General features: G+C 50.0%; 1 protein-coding gene across 1 annotated transcript in view; it reads left to right on the top strand.

Moving 5' to 3' along the window:
* cntnap5a (contactin associated protein family member 5a) overlaps positions 1 to 22,023 on the top strand; it is a 60,035-nt gene that overhangs the window by 35,413 nt on the left and 2,599 nt on the right. Inside the window, exons 11-22 of the mRNA XM_078090621.1 lie at positions 1,461 to 1,567; positions 2,590 to 2,709; positions 5,622 to 5,822; positions 9,467 to 9,623; positions 10,349 to 10,476; positions 11,437 to 11,607; positions 12,387 to 12,605; positions 14,273 to 14,512; positions 15,994 to 16,221; positions 19,472 to 19,605; positions 20,468 to 20,555; positions 20,661 to 20,861. Of these exons, the coding sequence (XP_077946747.1) occupies positions 1,461 to 1,567; positions 2,590 to 2,709; positions 5,622 to 5,822; positions 9,467 to 9,623; positions 10,349 to 10,476; positions 11,437 to 11,607; positions 12,387 to 12,605; positions 14,273 to 14,512; positions 15,994 to 16,221; positions 19,472 to 19,605; positions 20,468 to 20,555; positions 20,661 to 20,861 (1,994 nt within the window). The remainder of the gene's footprint in view (positions 1 to 1,460; positions 1,568 to 2,589; positions 2,710 to 5,621; positions 5,823 to 9,466; positions 9,624 to 10,348; positions 10,477 to 11,436; positions 11,608 to 12,386; positions 12,606 to 14,272; positions 14,513 to 15,993; positions 16,222 to 19,471; positions 19,606 to 20,467; positions 20,556 to 20,660; positions 20,862 to 22,023) is intronic.

Raw genomic sequence — 22,023 nt, 5'->3', positions numbered from 1 at the left:
TGGACTTTCACCGCCGCTAACCCCCTTTTCCTCTCGTGCGTGATCAAACATTGTGCCTGGGCTTATATACGGTCAGCGCGCCGGCTGCACCGGTTGCCCCGACCTGTGAGGCCACGGAACACGGCAGAAAATGGCGCGACGGTAATTAAACCGGCGGCTGCCACCTCGCCCGCGCCGCGGCCGTTAATAGGTGGGAGATGAAAGCGTATGAAATTATAGATGCACGCTCCAAAGGCTGGCAATTATGTGAAACTGAAGGAGGCTTGAGGAAGGGACTATTAATCAGAAGAGTGCGGTTTGAAATTTCTGTGAGGCGCTCATTGTGGTGAAATCCCATTAACAGGCATCCTGGTCTGAAGGTGACAGTGAGGCTTTTATTTTTAGCGGACCGCCGCGATACGTCAGCTCTTTCCCATTCAAACAAGGGCACAGCGAGAGACTCCATCGCTTCACGGCCCTCTGGGATTTTTAATGAAACATGAATAAACAGCAAATGAGTCTTTTGGGTGAGTTCCAAAGCTCATCGCAATAGACGGGAATAAAGAGAGCGCGGAGGAGAGGTCTTCCTTAACTGATAAATAAAAGATCCGCTCTGCAAACAGCAACAAAGGAAGGAGCGTTATTGGCGTTCCCGAGGGGTTGGTGGGGTCTTTGGTTTCAGCTGTTTCAGCTATATTTGTTATGAGCGTATGAAAATGCTGGAAAATGGGCAAACGTTGAAGTTAAGAATGTATCCGTATTAAACTGGAGCTCAATGACTTGATTAGTCTACGGACAGTGAATTTAATCAGGGACTTTGGATCATAAATTCTCTGGTTTCAGCTTTTTGAATGAGGTACTTTGCCGGAGTTTTATATTGCAATTAATGAAATGTTAAACTGTTGGTTGGTGGATGTAACCAAGTGCTTCCCAGGAAGATGCCTCAATTCATGCAACAAAAGCATAAAATCCAAAAAAAAGAATAATTCATTGTGTCCTCCAAAGCTGCGCTGCTAGTGACGAAGAGTTCCTCTCCCGACTGAACCAGAAGCTTTTACTTATTCAAACTATTCAACTGATTATTCTCACTAGATGCTGAACTCTGTAAAACCTGCAGGATCCGCTCGCTCGGCGTCTCCGCACTCGCCGGCTCGCTGCATTAGCATTAGCATTAGCCTCTCCAGCGGGCACAGCGGGACGGGAGCCGGCCTCAATGTGAAGAAATGGTCTGGTCCAATTGAAGGGGTGTCTGAAAACCAGACACGGTTCGCAGGAAATAGATTCAGGTGTTTTCCTCCTTTGGGGGCGTGTCCAGGTCTTCTTAATAGCTTAGCTTAAACACACAATACTTATAATAATTGAAATCTACATTATTTATTTTAATGTTTCTACACGGGGGATAGTGACCTTGCTATTTTTACTGTTTATTTCTCAAATGTTCCCTGTCAAACGGATCATCGGGCTTGAATTTGTCCCCTCAGGTGCCTCCCCAGCCTGTGTGAGCACGGCGGCCGCTGCTCTCAGACCTGGAGCTCGTTCTCCTGCGACTGCTCGGGGACGGGATACTCCGGAGCCACCTGCCACAACTGTGAGCACTCCTCTGCACCCCCCCCCCCCCCCACATCGCTGTTACTCCTTCTCTCGTAGACTATTATTACCGTTATTTGGCTTCCCTCAAAATAGCTCACAGCTGACTTCAGATTGAGTCTACGTGCAGGAATGTCTCCTTGCGGGTGTCACAGTTTTTGACACTCCAGCAGCATCCTCTTGATTTCGGCGGCGCAGACGTCTGTTGGCAGCTACGTGTGAACTTCTTCTGGCCCAGAATGCTGATTTCCTCTTCGTATGCAGGCAAACCCAGTTGTCTTCACACGTCGGAGGGAACACGACGGATCAAAGCGTCGGCTGGATTTCAAATAGCTTTTCAACTCAACAGTAAAAAAAAAATTATATTAAAAAATCCCCCCCCCCCAAAAAAAACCCCATGCAGTCATCACTTGTGACTGGAGTATCTGGGCGTCCGCAGTAGGAACACTGCTTTGCATGTGCAGCGGGGAAGCGTGTGTTGTTTCGTAAAGCCAAACACCACCACGGCAGCAGAGCGGGGACGGGATTTAAAGGTGTCCCTTTCAGCTCGTCCTAAGCTCCAACCTGGGGGGGGGCGCAGTTCGGCTGTCAGCGCCTGCACTGCTCAGAAGAAATAATCCGTCAACAGACAGGAGTGCCGACGCCGTCACATGAAAACACGTTAAAAACAATCCCGGCGTCACTCTCTGGGAATATACGGTGAGAATCCGTAATACTCGAGGTGCGGGCTTTGATTACCCCGGTAATGTGCCGCCGCCACAGCTGTGAACCGCATTGTGTGCTTCTTCCAGTTTGCCGACTGATTCCAAATAGGCAGTGAGGGAAATTGCATTTGGGTTCAAACCTCCTTTCGGACGCCTCAACATTTTACAGACCGTGAATACAACTCGAAACGAAGTGAAGTGAATGGACCCTGATCAGGCCCTCCAGTAGTCGTTCATCTAAATCCCCACAAAGCAACAGTTTGTAAATAAAGATGTATTATGCTTTGAGGAATAACTGCACCCGTTCTGCTCTTTCAAGCCATCTACGAGTCTTCTTGCGAGGCGTACAGGCTGATTGGCAGCTCCTCGGGCTTCTACTCCATTGATCCGGATGGGAGCGGCCCCCTGGGGCCCACGCAGGTATACTGCAACATGACAGGTAAGATCGTTGTAATTCACTCCCTGTCACCTTTACCCTTTTGAGTTCCTCTGAGGACTGGCTGGAAGCTGCAGTGCAAAGAGTCCACTCACTTAGAGATCGCCCCGCGATCGATCCGCGCCGCCGCGGCAATGTGACAGGTTACGATCCAGCGAGAAATCATTACGGCCACTCAGGCGGCGAGTCCGCAGCGCGTCTGTGGGGGAGGCCATCGCGTTTGTAAATGTCCGTGTGGTTAAACGGCCACGTTCAGTTAAAACCAACCCCGGCCCGGACTGGTGTTTCAGTAGAAGGCGTATTGATCGAGGCCCGGTGCGGGGAGGGGATCGCCGATCAGAGTCCCACACGCAATCCAGAAAGACCCGCGAAATGAGCACAAACACGCAAACAAAGAGACACAAAAGATGCTACGAAGGAGGTGCGAGAAACAAAATGATGACAAAATGGCCGCTAGATAAAAAAAAAATACAAAAGGAGACACACAGGAGCAAAAAGGAGAAAAAACATCCACAGTGGCACAAATATCTTCACAGATCAAAACAACAACAAATAGATACAAAACAGCCGCAAATAGAGACACAACTACCCGTAAAGTCTGCGAACACAACTGGAAGCGAGCGTCGTGTGTCTGTGCCCCGCGGCTCATCGCCTCATACCCGCGTTTGGATCAAAGTGTACTCTGATGTCATTTGTTTGTTGCTGTTGTTTACATTCCTCCTGATGCAAACTTTATGAAAAAGGAACTAGAATGTTTTGCTTTTAATATTCAAACCGCATTTTGTTGTGCGATCACGTGTTGTTAAAAGCGGACGAACAACAAGTTTTTTTCTTTTCTTTTTCTTTCTTTCCTCAAGAGAAAGTGTGTCTATGATCTGCATAAGTCAGGTATATGTGTGGCTATGTATGGATTTTGGTAACCACGGTAACACGTATGGAGATTTTCATTAGGTCCATTAAATTGTAAATGAGGAAATTTGTACGAGACGCCTATTTTCCGTTGCCGCTCTGTCATTATTCATGAAATGCAGTCTAATACTACCGCCGCTTATATTCATTATATATTCCTGCATGAGTGCTTTGAGGCACTGGAGAACATACAGTAAATACGCACATCCGAAGGCTTTAAATGCTGCATGAACTGCTGTCAGTCATCAGTTTATCTGGTCTTTAACCAAAAGAGAAACCAAATTGTAATGCGATGATGATTTGTGCTTTTCAGGTTTCACGGAAGTCATCCAAGTGTCACCATTAAAACGCTAGTCCAAACTAGTGGTCTCTAGAGGCTGCAATCTTCATTAAAGCATGGGGTCATTAAAGTCAAAAGTGTTATTCCCTTTGGGAGCACTAAGCTGCTCAGTAGATTTCATGGCGGTCTGCCATTAAATTGTGATTTGTTTTTTGTGCACGGCTGACATCTTTGACTGAGGGCGGTGCTGCAGAAAGTGTCCAACATGGAAATATATATTTCCCAACTGATTTGGATTCTCTGCCTGTACGTCTTTTTTATTTGACCTGATTATGATGATGAAACATTACAACGTTTACTGCAGACAACCAAAGATGTCGCCATCACATAACGCTGAACTATTGTGACTAAACTAAACTAAACCCTAACCCTAACCCGAAACCAGAACTTGTGGCGTTGTTTCACTATCGCCATGAAAATCCCAAATCCTCGTCTTGTTATCGTTGTGTTTCACCACCAGCTAACAAGCTGGCAAACAACAAAATGAGCAAAAGAAGCTGATATGTCTGCTTGTCCCTGATATGGGTACACCAGAGGCCTAGCTCAACTTAACGCGCTGGCTCATATTAGCGCGCTAGCTCAACTTAGCGTGCTAGCTCAACCCAGCGTTCCAGCTCAATTTAGCGTGCTAGCTCAACCCAGCGTTCCAGCTCAATTTAGCGTGCTAGCTCAACCCAGCGTTCTAGCTCAACTTAGCGTGCTACCTCAACCCAGCGTGCTAGCTCAACTCAGCGTGCTAGCCCAGCGTGCTTGCTCAATTTAGCGCGCTAGCTCAACCCAGCGTGCTAGCTCAACACAAGGCTGGATCCACATGAGATAAAACATATTCCGCGGAAAGCTGATGCCAGGAGTGTTTTTATATACATTAGAATCTTTCTTGGGGGGGGCGGGGGTGAGTGTAGAGGGACAGTAAAAAAAAAACCGCACAGATATCAATGCTAAATGTCATGGTAATCAGTTTGCAGTCCCATTTGACCTTTAATTAATTCCAGTAATTACTGTGCCATAATTTGGCACAATAATTTATGTCTCATGGTCTGAATTCCGGAAGCCTGCAGCTTCCGCCGTGTCGCCCCATCAGACCCACTGGATGGCGAGGACACCGCGTGCTCCTTGTCACCTGAGCGTCTCACCTGAGACGCGGCGTTTGACGGACGCGCCCCGATCCTCGGCTCCCGTGACACGCAGGACAAAAACACGTCGAGTTCTGACGGCGCGGGGACGGCGTTCATCGCCGGGCTGTCACCGCTTCCTCGCCTACACTCCCCCCCCCCCTTCCCACCCTCAAGGTCATCGTACCGAGGAGCGCCACATCCCCCGCCGTCTGCTTCTGGCATCTTTTGTGTGTGTTCCTCCTCACCAAGCGGAATCGTTCAGCGGCAGAAATGCCTCCACTTGACCTCAATTACGGAATCCATAAGAAATGTAAATAGCTCTAAACCCGACAACCTGATGTGAATAATCACAAAGTGGGAAGGGATTTTCTCGGAGGCAGAGTAAACACAGAATCAAGATAATGAAAACCGAGCGGCGACGGTGACGGGATGGATTCCTCGTCTAGTTTTATTGTACGAGCAGCCGATGCAGATCATTAGCATGGGCGACCGAGGGGTTTCAAAACCTCTGGGCCGTGGTCCTCATGCGTCTGACTCGTTCCCCCCTCCAGAGGAGAAGGTGTGGACGGTGCTGGCGCACAACGGCACGGCTGCGGTGGCGGTGCAGGGCTCCTCGCTCCAGCGGCCCCACGTCACCAGGTTCAACTACGGCGCCTCGGCCGAGCAGCTGCGGGCGGTGGTGACGGGTTCGGAGCATTGCCAACAGGAAGTGGTTTACAACTGCAAGAAGTCCCGCCTCTTTAATACAAAAGGTCAGTGTTATTTTTCCTCTTGCCGGCGGCGAGCAGCTCAGCTCACAGCAATTGTTTTATGCTTTTGGTACCAAGCCGTCACGTAACAGCTACCACGCTACCATTTTTTAAATTTACACTTAAAAGCGCTACGACCGAGCGCAGTAGCCGGCGTGTCGGCCGCGACCGTGACCCCACGTCGGTTCTTTTCCTGTCATAGAAGAAGGGATTTTTCCAGTAGTCTTTTATTCTCCTCCTTCTGCTTCTACAGACACATTCAGCTCTGCACATGTAGAAGGTTTAGTGGGTGTTTTAGTCTGAAAAAAAGAAATAAATGAAAAAAAATCAAGTGCCTGCGTTTGGTGGAAGCGTCTGGTGAGACATGAAATGCAATCCAGGAAGTCTACATGCCGTTTGAGTAACAGATCGATGCGCCTGAAGGCTTATCGGACGCCGCGGCGCTGTGAGGCCCGATCCCGTCCTGCAGGAGGAATTTGTTTTCAGCGGATTGTGTCCTACGGCTGTGAGCGAATATGAAACACTACGATGGACGTATTTGTTCAAAGCAGGCTTCTATTCCACATTGAGTCATGAGTCATTATGCGATGAGAGCCGCACGGAGTCTAAATGTGGTGTTTTCTTTTGGAAACAAACAAACGTCTCTCGGGACCTCGCGCCTGCTGACATGCAGTCGGTCCCTGGAGGACTTTGGTACTTGTAGAACCCATTATAAAATAATACGTGTAGCTTGGGGCGGCGACGCGCTGTCAGGTCCCCCCCCCCCTCTCCATGTTTCCCCCGTCGTACCAGCTCGCCGACTTTTGGACATGATGCGCGAAAATAGACATTCAAGTGGTTTCAACCTACGCAGTTTTTTCCGAAGGAATGAACACATTTTTGGGGCAGTTTCCACAACCTCATAGCAAATATCTGATGGCCGCTGCAGCCGGGTGCTGCTGCGTTGCATCTCTTCTGCCCCGCCCCCCCCCACTGCTGCGTCGCGCCCCCCTCACACGGATCAGGGGCGACCCCAGAGTGACGCGTCGCCCTGTACTCTGCGCCATCAGGGGGCCGTAGTGAATTTTAAGCGTGCTTTGTCCCAACGCGCCGCCTTGGGCTTGGCTCTCCTTATGTTTTCACAAACATCCCCGAGAGGTGGTCTCCAATCTCTCCCTCTCTGTGTTCATTCATGTTGAACTGCTTCGACGCCTGCGGCCCCCCCCCCCCACCCCCCCCACCCCCCAACATCCAAACATTTGCTCTTAAATCATGAAACATTCATGGAGTCCCAGATTCCCCCGCTCCCCGGGTGCCAAGCGTGCCCAAACAAACAAGTCCATTATCACCACCAGACGTCAAGACGGCGGGACGGGGAGCGGACCGCCTCACAGCCGCCACCCGACACTCAGGACAATCGTCTTTCCACAGTCGTCTTTTGTTGTCTGAGCACCGAAGGTCAAACAGCTTTTATGGTTCCTCGCTCTGCCGACACAAACACAAACGGTACCGTTACAGGGAGAAAAACAGCAGATGTCTGATTTTCCGTTCGTACGGGTCTTAGTTGGTTCTTCTCCGCCAGCTGCCTCCTCGCTCTTTGTTCTCGGCCCCCGGCTTTGTCTTGCGGGTGAAATGTTCATTGAGACGCGACGCCGTCAGGCTGATACCGACTCAGAGAGTCGGCTTCACGGCCTTCAGACCACATATTCATTACACACCAGACGTCTTATTCGTTTTGAAGTCGGGACCACTTTTTCAAACCTGTCGATGCCGATGTATTTTTGTCATGATGCCAGTGCATCATTTGGGGGTTTTTTGGAAGATAAACAACGAGTCAGTGAGTTTACATCATTGTTTTTACAGTTAGAATATCAATTAAAATCCAGCGTGCCTCAAAGATAAAACAAACCACCCGCCTCCTCCGCGCCGCGATGCGTTCAGCTCCTTAATTAAACCCCGGTGTCGCTGCCAGCGATCGGCTGACACTATCGTACCGATGGAATCATCCCTTCAGGCGGCCGTTTTCAAAATGTCGATGGCCATGATTTTGAGCACGGGAGGGCGCGAGGGGGCAATATCTTTCCAATTTGAGGGAGCGCGTGTCACTCGCTGCTCGTGCAGGAAGTATCGGTTGTTCCCGTTTCTCACTGGTTTCTGCTCCGGGTCCCAGTCAGAGGTGAAAGACGCAGGGACACGCGATAAAGATCGTTTATCGTTTTTCAACCTTTTGAAATGCAAATGTTGGCTCGGAGGCTCGCGATCTTCTAGCCCACACGATTTCCCGCCTCGCTCTGTTTTCACCGTCGCACATCGTATCAGTCAGACCCCGTCGGCAGCGTTATCTCCACGCGGAGGCTGAATTAACGCAGATGGGCTCTTAGCAGCATCAGTGAAGTACGACGTGTGTGTCCATACGTGTAAACTCGCAGGGCGAACGCATGCTGGCATGCGACACCTGATTAGGTATTGTGACGTGTGGCTTAATGGGCTTTTCCTCGCTCGTCTCCAATGACAGATGACGGAGGACGGACCACTAACCTCTCCATGGAGGCATCGAACGATGCTTTTAATGTTTGGCTTCGCCCCGCTGACGCGCAGACAACGTGTCATGAAACGCAAGCCTTTTGGCGGAAAATAGCCAATTTAGTTTAATGACCAAATACATTTGTTTATTTAACAGGAAGCAGATTGTCACACACAATCGAGCAGATGCAACAGATGCAAAGGGTGCTGAGCGGCATGTTGATGAAATGCTGCATGTAGGTTTAGAAGTACTGCGCATATCTCTCCCGAGCAAACAAATAGTGGAAAAGAAGTGTGCTCGAAAAACCTGATCTCCGGATTGAATCTTGTTTTATTTCTGTATTTCACTGTGGTTACGGGTGCGTGTGCAGCGCAGGGAGCAGGACTCTAATGCGTGAAGGTCGAGGCAGACAGGCTCAGTCCGGTGATTTTAGCGAGAATAGCTTGAAGGGGACATGCAACAAAGCCTCCACGCGGCGACGATGATGAACCGACGAGTGACGGATGACTGGTAAGAGCCGGGTGAGCTGGGAAAAGGAGCAGGAGGTCATGTGGCTGCAGGGCCAATGAGGGACGGCTGGGGGGGGACCATGCGATAGGATCAGTTGTGGGAATGATTCGGTATCGAGATGCACGATTATGTCGTTGAACTGAGATCGAACCAAAAAAAAAGAACCCTAACCCTTCGATTAAATGGGAAAATACGTCGTCAAGTGTTTTCATTCGCACCGTCGTGGATGGCGCTTCCTTCATATAGTCGTACATTCTTCTCCATTTCTTCAGCCCTGTAGCTTACTGCCTGGTGTGAACAGGTAGGCGTATAATACGGTTTATGAAAGAGGACATCTGCTGAAAGAGTCCGAGGGCAGTTGATGGACAGGTCGTCAACGGCAACAGTCTCCGAGGAGGCTGTGGCTGAAGATGAGGGATAAAGGTTGACAGTAATGCCGTTCCATGCTTATCTTTACATTCTTCATTGGTGTTTGATGTCAATTCTTTAACCCCCCCCCCCTGTGTGTGCTCCTTCTTTTGCATTTTGAGAGAAAGCCATCGAAGCGAAACAGCTCAGTCCTCCGAAGAGAAGCCGTGACCGTGACCTACTTGGGCCCGAGCGCGCACTGACCGTCCGTTCTCTTCCTCCGCAGACGGCAGTCCGCTGACTTGGTGGCTGGACCGGGACGGAGAGAAGCGGAGCTACTGGGTGGGCCTCCTGCCTGGGGTCCAGCAGTGCTCCTGCAGTCTGAAGGAGAACTGCGTGCACAGGAACTACTTCTGCAACTGTGACGCCGACGGCGACGCATGGTACACGCGGCCTCCGCCAAGGGAGGATTTATTGATTCAACGCTAAGACAAAGCAGCCACGTGTACCACCGGAGACCCACACACGAGGATCCCAATATTAATGATCAAACATGAGGGAGGAGGAGGAGGATCAAGACCGCCAGAAAAAAACGAATTATCGGTGATATCTCATAATCAATCTGGTTTATTCATGAACTACTGCACCTCCCTCTGCAGAAAGACTAATCATGATTAATTAATCAAGTCCTCCATTAAGCATTCCAAAAGTCAATTCACAGAGAATATTTCTCAATCACGGGAACGGAGCACAAAGAATGTGTCCTCTGCTCGTTGCTCTCGGTTCCTTCACAGAGATTCACTCCCAGATTCTTCAACAAGTGAACCTCCTCACTGATTAATTGCTGCTCACACAATCACGGTCAATCCAATAAGACTTTTCTGGGGCTGCGTTCCGGTTCTGCTGCATCCGATGCTCGGAAAGTCTTTGTTTTTCCGTCCGTTAATCCACTGAAAAGCCTCTCGCGATTCCGCTCACTCTGCATATTTCCACAGGCAGTTGTCTGCATGGTGATAGATTTCTCCCCGTTTTAATGTGTTTACTCCGCGTTCACCGCTAATGCAAAAAGAATGGATGTCTTTATCTGGACCTCCCAGGAAGGCGTCCGCCCCGAGGGCCCCCGTGTTGCTGCTTGTTTATTTGTGTTGTTGTTGTGTGTGTGCCGCAGGGCCAATGACACGGGAGTCCTCTCCTACAAAGACCACCTGCCAGTGAGCCAGATAGTGATCGGAGACACCAACCGGACGGGCTCGCAGGCCGTCCACCGCGTCGGCCCGCTGCGTTGCTATGGAGACAGTAGGTGATCACCTCGGCGCTGTGCCGGGTTTGGTTGCAGATGGGCGTCGGGGGCGGGTCAGGGGCGGGTCAGATCACGACCAGGCGGCCCGATGCCTCTGATCGACAGTTCGAGCCAACCTGTCGTGTTGAGAGTCGGACGGCTGGCAGCAAACCTGCTGAAATCGGGTTCTCAAACTCCTGCTTTGCAGCCAAGCAGAGGTGCCAAAATGTGGGGCAAGAAGGGGGGGGGGGGGGGCAGAGCTGGACAGCAGCGTTGGAACATGAAAGATGCACGGCTTCATGTCCCACAGCGAGCTGTGGACAAAGACACGGGATTCGTTGGGAGCTCATCTGCAGTCAAATGACGTCCAGACCCCCCGTGGTGCTGTTTTAAGTCCTAGTTCCCAAAAGAAATCAAATGTGTCTTCAATTGTGCTCAAGTAATGAACACTGTTCTTATTTCACACACAATTACTACACATGATGGCAAATGATTGCTTGTCGATTCAATCAATCAATCACCATTTTGGCTTCACGCGTTTTGGATTCACCTTTGGGATTTATCATGTTGTGTAACAAAAAAACGTTATTTGAACGTGAAACCCTTAAAATCAATTAATAACATAACAAATAATCGTAATGTTCTTTTCAGTAGTCAGGATGGTCATTTTGGTGATAATTGCTCAGCTCTGTGTCAAACTTGTATTCATATAAAAGTTGTTTGACGCGTCATTAATGCTCTGAATATCTAGCAGACGAGCTTTAATAAAGATATTTTGGGACGTAGTCATTTTTCTCCCCCGGGTACCAAAACACTCTTCCTCACAAAAACAGACAGAGGAGCTCATTAAAAAGCTGACACTGATGCGAGACGTCGCTTTTGGGTTCGAATAATCGAGCCGCGATCTATTCCGACGTCTTCCTTCAGGCGAGAATCTTCCTCCTTCCACTTTACCCTCATCTTCCCTTTGCTTTCAGAGTCCCTGTGGAACACCGTGTCTTTCTACCAGGAGGCGTCCTACCTGTACTTCCCCACCCTGCAGGCCGAGCTGGCCTCGGATATCTCCTTCTACTTCAAGACCAGCGCTCCTTCAGGAGTGTTTCTGGAGAACCAGGGCCTCAAGGACTTCATCAGAGTGGAGCTCGCCGGTGAGTCGATGTTCAGTGAAGAGGACGGATTTCCGTACGTAAGAACGGCCGCCGAAGTCTCAGGGATATTTATTTTTATTTTCGCTGGCTGTGCTGTACTCGACAGTTCCATTTCCCCCGTGAAGCAGGCTGTCAGGTGCGCGTGATGTAGTCCTAATGACGCAGCCGACAGCTCCGTCCGGCTGTCGCCGAGACGTTAAAAGCCTCCACCCTGTCTGCCCACGCCGCCAAAGCCGCAATGCTTGACGAACGCGCCGGATTTACTGAGGAGATAAATGGCATCAAATCAGATATATTCATGCAAAAGATTGACTTGTTTACACGAGTGCCGATAACGAAACGCGCCGTCGCTGTGAGGTTTCTATGATCACATTAAACCATCCGGGGACGTGATCTCGTACGTCCACAGCGGTGGGGAAGTCGATTTATCACGAGGCTGAAGAACATTAGAAATAGTTGATTGCAGTGTGTGCTGTTGTGTGAAAGGCGGGAGTTCTCTGGGTATTTGGGGCCATTATGCATTGCTGCAGCGTCGCAGACGTCGTGAAATATTGACGAGCTGTCAGCCGAGACGCCTCATAAATCTATTCAGGTCATCCAGTTTTCCCAGTAGCATTGTATCGCGTTGCATCAGAGAGGAGAGGAGACGGAGGAGCGTCGAGCACCTAATACCACATTCAGCCTGACCTGCGTGTGTATGTGTGTGTGTGTGTGTGTGTGTGTGTGTGTGTGTGTGTGTGTGTGTGTGTGTGTGTGTGTGTGTGTGTGTGTCTGTCCAGCTCCCTCGGTGGTGACGTTCTCCTTTGACGTGGGAAACGGTCCAGCGGTCCTGACCGTGAACTCCCACCTGCCCCTGAATGACAGGCAGTGGCACTACGTGAGGGCAGAGCGCAACGTGAAGGAGGCCTCCCTGCAGGTGGACCAGCTCCCCCTCCGCTTCCTGCAGGCTCCGGCTGACGGACACCTCCGCCTGCGGCTCAGCAGCCAGCTGTTTGTGGGTAGGCTCGCTGTCAGACTCAATGCACCCCCCCCCCCACCATCCCCGCCAGGGACCGGCTTATTTGAACGTGCATTAATTGCAGCAGGTTGCAAACACACCTCATAAAAAGTGAGTCCGATATTCCCGGTCCTTTGAGCTCCTGGGGGAAATCTCAGGCGCTTAAGCTGCTAATTCTGCTGCCGGTCAGCGTGGGCCGAAACACGATTCAAATGCCAAAAGCAAAAGAGGCGCTCTGGTTCTCTGTGCCTCTCGCGTTCTCCCGCTTCCTAGATTAGAAAGTTTATTGGTGCCGCTTGAAAGGAGAAGTTGTGATACCTCAAAAAGTGAGTTATTGGTCCATAATTCCTCCTCTCCAGGCATTGAGCGGATCCCCGTAGCTCGACTAGCCTTAAAAAAGGGACCCAAAACCCAAATCTATTCCAGAGTGCAGCTCATGTTTGCTTTTAAGTGAACCTTGAAATGAATTGGAGCAAAGTGCTCTTGTCTCTCTGAGAAGTCCCGGTACAGCGCCACGTCTCCACAGCTGAAATGGAGAGAAGAATTACGGCTAACGAAACAGTAACGCTGCAGCGTTTCATTGTTTTTTCATTACTGCTCCGGTTCAGGAGCTTTCTGCTCTCACATTCATCCACCAGCCTCTGACATTTGAATGTGTCTCCTTAATAACGCCCCCGGCCTCTGGAGGGGACAGACCCCGTTTAAAGAAGTCTGTTCTCCATTCTACTGAAGGCCTTAATGGGTCGTTTACCTTCAGGAATAATTCAGCGAGGGACGGAAATGACAGTTAGGGAAAGTAGATACGAGAACGTAGTAGTAGAACGTCACTGACATTTGATGGAAATCAACAAAAGATCATTATATGAACAAGATGAACGTGCAATATATGCAGTGAATTATGTGGCCCTGTGTCCTGTTCCAGGACCCTTCGTCTCCGAGTCCTTTCTTCCTCTGTGTAACATCGCTGACCACATGTACCATTTGAAAGGTCTTGTTAATCCGTCACATTAGGGGCATATTGAGCTGGAGAACGCAGGAACGCGAGCCGCTAGCATCAATAGCACTCTGCAGCCCACACTGCAACGAGTTGGCTCTTTCCGAAAGTGACAAATGACCTTTGTTTGTCCCGCACCATCAGCATGGAGAGGTCGGGTGGTGTGAGCTGGTAGGATGTCTCTGACGTACGAGGAAAGAACAAGCAACAACTGGTGGTGACAGAAAAGGCCTCGCCTGCTCCAGAACATACGGAATCCCTGCTGTTTTTCCCCCCATCAACATATTCCACGAGACATATGCCAGACAAACTCAATGGCTTGATTGAAGAATCTTTTATCAGCCTCGTGGGATCATGGAAGTAAATTAGACCCACCTGTTTGTATGTTTGGTGGGATGAATTAGAGGCATAATAACAATGTGATACGTTTACATAAAAAAGCCATCAGCCTGTAACCTCTGTGAGGCTTTAATTATCAGCTGTCATGAACATTTGTTTCTTTCAGCAGCCCCTCACAGTGACGTTTATATTTAGTCTTAATTTGATTTTGCACGCTCCGGCGCCCACGGAGCTGCTCTACACGCGTTAAGTAAATGTTTGTGTTGCATCCTCATCAGCGTTTGAGGGAATAAAACCATCAAAGATGCATCTGAGCACAGCTGTTCTCCCCGCAGGAGGAACGGCGTCCCAGCAGAGGGGCTTCCTGGGCTGCATCAGGACGCTGACCGTCAACGGGGCCGGCTTCGACCTGGAGGAGAGGGCCAAGATGGCGCCGGGCGTGACCTCCGGCTGCCCCGGCTACTGCAGCGGCTCCACCAGCCTCTGCCACAACCGAGGGAGGTGCATCGAGAAGAGCAACGGCTACGTGTGCGACTGCTCCCAGTCGGCCTACGGGGGGACCACCTGTAACCAAGGTGAGTCCCCGTCGACCGCCGCCGCGGCTTCACGCGCAACGCCATTAAGTTAATGCGGATCACAACAAGAACACAATCGATCACTGCCAAGGTTATTCCATTACGCCGCGTCGATAAAAAATGCAAGTGATGCGAGGGGCAATTAATACTTGTCCTGGCTGCAGACTCCAAGAACATTTAAAATGCATTAGACCAAATTGTCTCTGATGAGAAGAGACGCCGGCACGGCCGAGCCGCGGCGGAGCAAACAGATCGTATATGTGGAGGGATGCGGCGTTGAGGAAGCAGAGCGAATGTGTCGGACCACACGGCACTGCTTGCACTGTTTACACTGCTTGCACTGTTTGCACTGTTTCCACTGTTTGCACTGCTTGCACTGTTTTCACTATTTGCACTGCTTGCACTGCTTGCACTGTTTACACTGCTTGCACTGTTTTCACTGTTTACACTGCTTGCACTGCTTGCACTGCTTGCACTGTTTTCACTGCTTGCACTGCTTGCACTGCTCGCACTGTTTTCACTGTTTGCACTGCTGGCACTGTTTTCACTGTTTGCACTGCTTGCACTGTTTCCACTGTTTTCACTGCTTGCACTGTTTTCACTGTTTGCTCAGCTTGCACTGCTTCTCTGTCAGTTGTGAGCCACGGTGCAGCTGATCCCGCTGCTGCTCCAATATACTGCTTTATTACCACGGGGATGTCACCGCGGTGAGCGGGTGTGTCACCTGAAGGTGTTATGCTCTCCCTTTGATCCGGGTCTCTGTGGGAGTTCAGCTTTCAAGTGTGAGATGCTGCTTCTTAGATAAACGGCAGATTTTTTAAGGCTCTGAAGTTCCTACATAATGAAAAACTTTAAAAGCAAAGGTACAATTGAATGAACGCTGCCTTTTTTACTGTGACTTTTATTATGTGTATAAATATATCAGTATATTAATAATATGAAGCTGTGCTACTAGCAGTAGCAGCTAATATTATGCACTAGTGAGCGAATGAGTGTAGGACCTAAATAAGCTTCAATTGTTTTTACTAAATTAAATATAATTATATCATTTTTGGCGGTCTAAAAATGTGTTATTAGCTGCTCAGTTGTACTTAGCTTCTCCCTCTTTTGTCATTCCGGCTTCCAAAAAGCAGCTTGCTTGACTTTTGCACACAAATAAATTCGAATTGTGCCCACGCTGGCTTGTCGAGGTATCAGTGGTTTGAATTCCTGAGGTCTGGTGACTGAAACATCATCTTTCCTTTGCATAGTGTAATAATGTGCTTTGACACGTTCCTGCCTGCACATGATTTACTCATCAACACATCTACATTTAGACATAACGCCATAATGTAGATTTTTCCAGCTCGCACTGTTGAGGTGTGATGAGGCGGCTGTGAGCCGGCTTTCGCTCTTTTAATCTGCTCTCAAAGGCAGTTGTAGCAGAGCCGCCGGCACTGAAAGCCATTATTTCCTCCTTCCTCTGTGTGTGTGTCCTGCAGAGGTGTCGGTGTCCTTCGACATGGAGTCCTCGGTGACCTACACCTTCCAGGAGCCCTTCTCGGTGATGCAGAACAGACGCTCGCAGGCCTCCAGCGTTTCTGCAGAAAGCAGCAGCAGGGCCAGAGAGGACGCCGCCTTCAGCTTCGTCACCTCCCAGAGGCCGGCCATGCTGCTCACCGTCAGCACCTTCAGCCAGCAATACATCGCTGTCATCCTGGCCAGGAACGGTACGAACGAGCAGCAATAACTCACCACGGGGACGTGCCAAGTTACGTCCGCCAGGCGTGAGCCTGTGGGGAGATCATGTGTTAAATTGTGTGTGTGTGTGTGTGTGCATTTACTCGTGTCCGTCCAAGGATAATCTGTGACACCACTAAACCCCAGACAATAATATTGCTAACGTATGACGGCACTGCTCAAGGACCTCTGGTTGAGGTGACTGGTCCAAACCACCGCTGAGCGCTGACTCTACGGTCCGCCCGCATCACCTTCGGTAGCAAAGGACTGAAAAACACAGACCCAGAGGAAGGGTCGGTCTCATTTTGAGCCTGAGCAGGACTCATCCCTCACCCCACATCGGGGCTCGCTGATGGGACCTGGACCCGGGACCTGGACCCGGGACCTGGACCCGGGACCTGGACCCGGGTCCTGGACGAGAGGCCGAACAGTCAGATTCCTTCACGCGTCAGAGGTTCAGAGACTGAATATTGAAGCGCCACATCTTTAGGCGCAGAGTATAAACCTAAAAGTGACACATGACTTCACTGCCTGACAATGATGCAAACGGTGCTTTTCATGACCACGGATCGGGTGCAAGAGGGTGCTATCGCACCCAAATCATCCATCCATCCATCCATCCATCCATTGTCAAACCGCTTATCCTGCACACAGGGTCGCGGGGGGGCTGGAGTCCATCCCAGCCAACTTTGGGCGATAGCACCCAAATCAACTGAATTTAATTTGTCATTAACTTAAATTTGAAAAAACATCGATAAACCTTGAGATATTATTCGATTGAACTATTTGACAGTTTAAGGTTTTAATTTAACTACCAGGCTATTTCAATAAGTATGGGACTAAATCATAGAAGCTAGTTAGAAATGATTGGAATGTTTTGGACACGTGCATGAGGAAATCCTCTCTAAATGGACCTCATTGAATTTTAATTGGATTTCTCTGATCTATTTCTTATGATCTGCTAATGTTATGCACTATTCCAGATGAATAAATCATTGCAATCTTGAATATAAGGCAGGGGAGGGGTGGGGGGGGCACACCTGGCAGAGATCAGCACTCTGCCGAGTGCACTTTTCTGTTTAAGTATTTATGGATTTGAATGTTATCTGTAGCTTTCCTGGCCGATGCGTGGAGGAGAGGAACCGAGCCGCCGCAGAAAGCCGGATGAGCTCAGCAAACACGTCTTCCAGCGAGCTACGAACAACGCCGGTTTATATCACCACTGTGGAGAGAGTGATACAATGAGTTCATAAGCTGGCTGTGATTATTTCTGGGTCACACCATATATCTGTTTTTGCAGTGGTTGAAACCGGCGGTCAAACTATTTGCTTTCGTGCTCAAATATTTGACATTTCTCGCAGCCACTTGGCAGTTGGTGGATTCGCTCACGGAGCTCAGCGACATCAATGCAAGTGGAATCTGTGGACCTGTGGAATGTGGTGCCCTTTAACATGTTGTAGGCGGACCAGAGGATCTCTGTTTGACGGCGCTGGTCCTTGAGGGTCCATGGCGGGTCGCTGGCTGCGAGACGGGTCGGTGGGACGCATTCCTCAGGTGGTTGTTGTTCCGGATGGAAACGAGTTTCTGATCATTCTCACGGGCTGACACAATTGCGTTACCATGGTTACCAAATCATTTTTGCATAATTACACGGGAGATGCGCCAGAGTTCACTTGCAGATGGTTGTTTTCGGGGAGAAGGACCCACTTAAAGGAATCAATCAGCATCTCGTCGCACTCGAGCAACCAAAGTAGTTTTTTTGTCAAGGACAGATTGCAGGAACATGTGCGGAGGCACAGATATGGGACGTCTCCAGGGGGCCGGGGTCCACTTAATTAACACGCAGGTGAATCTGCGGTTGATTTGCATGATGTTCATGTGTGTTTCTAATCAATGGATTCGGCCTCCACGGTTCTGCTCCTCTGTCATCATCGCTCGTCTTACGGTTCAAAAAAGTCCAAATGCACGGCAGAGAGTTGTTGTGATCGTCCCCCCTCACTCCCTTAAACCCGCATTCGCTCTTCCTTTCAGTCAAGGCGGCGGCAAAGATTACAAAAACAGGGATTTGTTCAGCTGGTATCACGCCTTTAGCTTTACTGGATCAAAACACATCTGGTACGGAATTATTCTGCAGGTGCACCGATTCAAGTCGACACCGAAGCGTTGCGACGTCTTCTGCTACTGACGCACGTGAGGATTTGTCGAGGTTCCGCTAGTGTGGGATGATGATGATGATGATGATGATGACACAAAGCGTGATCCGGCCACAGGCTTACTGCGAACAGCGGAAGAAGAAAACCGAAAACCAGAAGAAACCGTTTCCCTGTAAGTCTTCCCGCTGTCACGCAGGGCGGCCGAGCTTTAATGCGACGGCCTTTAAGCTCGGGAGCATCACATGGAGCGACAGTTGCCGGTTGTTATAGTCCCGTGAGTCACTCTTCAGTGTGAAAACCGAGCTCCCGGGTTCCCCCGGGGTCCCTGAAAACAGAAGGAGGCACTTCGTCCGCGGTGACCTTCATCCACAGGAGCGCTCTGAGGATCTGAAAGGGATCGCTGCGCACGGCCCTTCACCTGCACGCGGGGAATTGTAATATTGACTGAGCTGCGTTTGACGCCGCACGGCGATCTGGCTCTTTGATCCCGTTGTGTGTGTGTGTGTGGGAGGAACACTGTGCACATATTGACTTCTTGGTCTCCTGCGTGGGAGCGAGGACACACATCTAAATATCTGAAAAGGCAACTGAAGAAGAAGACATGCATCGTTCTATTTTATATATATAAAGTGAGCACATTATTTCAGTAAACGGGGGTATTCGCTCACTGACGCCTTGAAGTCGAGTCGGTGGACTTGAGTTCAAATTGCAAAGAAGAATAAAAGTGAAATTTACATTTATCTATTTTACAAAAATTAGAAGAAAAAAACAATCCATAGTGCAAGTGTTACTAATGTTGAGGGCGATTCAGTCTGATATATACAGTATACATACAATTATTGATCCTGTTTAGCAGCCTGCAGTTTAGTTAAAGTTCACTTTAATTCTTGACGCTTGACTGTTGGTCTCAGCCAAGTCGATCAGCTGAACTTAATATTAAATCCTTAATTAAATCTGCCTGGACCAACAGGCTTATGTGGGGTCATGTGGGTCAAGTAGCACAGGAGCTCTCGGTGGCTGTTCTTGCTGGAAGCCTTCTTTGCCGTACGGATGTGACCACTGATGTGTTTTGATGCGTTGTGTGCAGGGAGTCTGCAGATCTGGTATCACCTTCAGACCGACGGGAGTCCAGACGTGTTCAGCCCGGTCCTCGCCAACCTGGCGGACGGACGACTCCATCGGATCCGAATCCACCGAGTGGGAAAGAACCTCTACGTGCAGGTGAGCGCTTCAAACGCCCCCAAAGCTCACAGCGGGACGTTTAAACACTCATGCGTCTTTACGCACCGTCGTGTCGACGCGCTCGTTTCACTTTTTCACGTGTTTTGTTGAAGACGACCTAGAGAGTCTCGTCTTGTGTGTGGAAGTCGTTGGCTGGTTTATTTATTGATCATAGACTTTATTGCCCCGTGCATCCACGCTGCTGCTTTTCATCACGGACACATTTGTCCCGTATTTTCCTCCACGACTTTGTTCCCCTCATTTGTGGAGATCTCCCTCCGTGAATCAGAGGCCACCCGGCGTCCTCGTAGTCCGCCAATGACGGCTCGTACAAGCGCTCATATTTACGGATTTCTTCACACAAAAGCTCTTCAATCTGATCCGTTCTCTCGTAAACATTCTTCCTTTTAATAACGGCCGTATCGTGCTGTGAAACCGGAAATGTGAGACTCCGTAACGGACGCAGTCAGCGGACCAGTCGCAGCCGACCTGCGGCCTGCGAAAGAGAAGCTAATGCGGCGCTGCCTCAAACCTGCCTTCTCTCTGGCGTCCACCAGGGGGCGACTCCTCCGGGCGCTGTATCACACGTAGCACGCCCCGCATTTTTATAAATCCAATATCACTGCGGCGTTTTATTGCAGATCATCAAGTTAAGCGATGTGTGTGTGTGTGTGTGTGTGTGTGTGTGTGTGGGGGGGGTCTAAATCCCTTTGAAGCTAGCTGTGGCTGGATACGGGTGTCATGAAGCTGTAGGGAAGACAAGTCTCAATCTATAATGTATTGAAATGCGCTGCTGCTGATGTTACCGCGGTTTCTATTTCTCGTAATTGCCTTGTTATTTGATTTCCCTCCACTCAACCAGATCGACCAGGACATCCACAGGAAGTACACACTGTCATCTGATGCAGAGCTGATCCTAATCAGGTCCCTGACATTGGGCAAAGTCGCCAGTGAGTCCTGCCGCCGCGCTCAGACCAGCGGAATCGTCCGGAAAAAAAATGCGGCTATAAAATGCCACGACGCGCACCGCCAACTCTCTTCTGCTCCCTCCGCAGAGACGGAGAACCTGGCGGAGGAAGTGACGCAGGCGGCTTCCAGAGGCTTCATTGGCTGCCTCTCCTCGGTGCAGTTCAACCACGTCGCGCCGCTCAAGGCGGCGTTGACCAACCGCGGCAGCTCGCTGGTCTCCATCCGCGGCCCGTTGGTGCAGTCCAACTGCGGCGCGCTGGCGGAGTCCACCTCGCGCACGCTGCAAGGTGAAACACACACACACACACGCACACGCTGCAAGGTGAAACACACACACACATGCGCACGCTGCAAGGTGAAACACACACACACATGCGCACGCTGCAAGGTGAAACACACACACACACACGCTGCAAGGTGAAACACACACACACACATGCGCACGCTGCAAGGTGAAACACATGCGCACGCTGCAAGGTGAAACACACACACAGGCTTAAGGATCATTGAAAGGTCACCTGAATAAAAGCGATAAGGAGCAAAGAGATGAAGGTTCCTAGTAAATCAATCGCTTGATGACAAAATCATCCCAGTTGTTTATTCATCAAAGGTTTTGCGCTCCCAGCTTTTCTCTGTGCGGCGTTTATCTGATGAGGCAAACAAGAAAAACAAGCTACTTGAAGGGGGGGGGGGGGGGGGGGACGCGGCACCATTCATTCGATTCGTTGGTGCAGGTTATGGACGGCGGGGGTCCGATTCCCGGTTGGCGCGTGTCCCCCTTTTGCACGAGTAGTCGCGTGTCTTTATCTCCTGCGAGAGTCAGGCGACCTGCCCAGCGTCGCCTCGGATCACCTCCAAACAAGATAAGCGGTGAAATGCTAATGCGCTTTTATCGATAAAGTGCTTTATTGATAAAAGCGGGATGGACGGGATTAGAGGCGGAGCGGAGGACTTAACCCGGAGCGCACTTGGCGTCCACGCTGTCATCATTTCACGCCCCTCGTTGTTGCTGCTGAGCTATTTGTCTCCTTCCTGCCTTTTCCTCTGCATGGACCACTTCCCTCCTTCCCTCCTTCCCTCGGGGATCGATCCTGCTCACCCGTAAAGTGCGTCCGTGACCAGAAGCCTCTCGCTTTGGCTGCCAACTGGAAACCAGAACCGTCCCGGCTGCGTTTGTGGGTCTGACTCGATTCTCTCCACAAACAGCAGAGGTGTCAAGTAACGAAGGACCAATGTCACCTTACTTACGTAGAAGCGTTGTGCATCTATACTTTACCGGAGTATTTCTTTTTCAGACGACTTTTTACTTTTACTCTCACATTTTCACGCAAAATATCTGCACTTTCTACTCCTCACGTTTAAAAAAATAGCCTCGAACGTCAAGCTGTTGGGTGTTCTCACACGAGAACATCTCAGTGGGTTTTTAGCGACATGAAGCCTCCTCCTCCT

This window comes from Gasterosteus aculeatus, chromosome 16 (genome assembly GCF_964276395.1).
Source record: "Gasterosteus aculeatus chromosome 16, fGasAcu3.hap1.1, whole genome shotgun sequence".
Classification (NCBI taxonomy): Eukaryota; Metazoa; Chordata; class Actinopteri; order Perciformes; family Gasterosteidae; genus Gasterosteus; species Gasterosteus aculeatus.
Note: the sequence above shows the minus strand (reverse complement) of the source record. Positions and strands in the feature narration are given on the sequence as shown.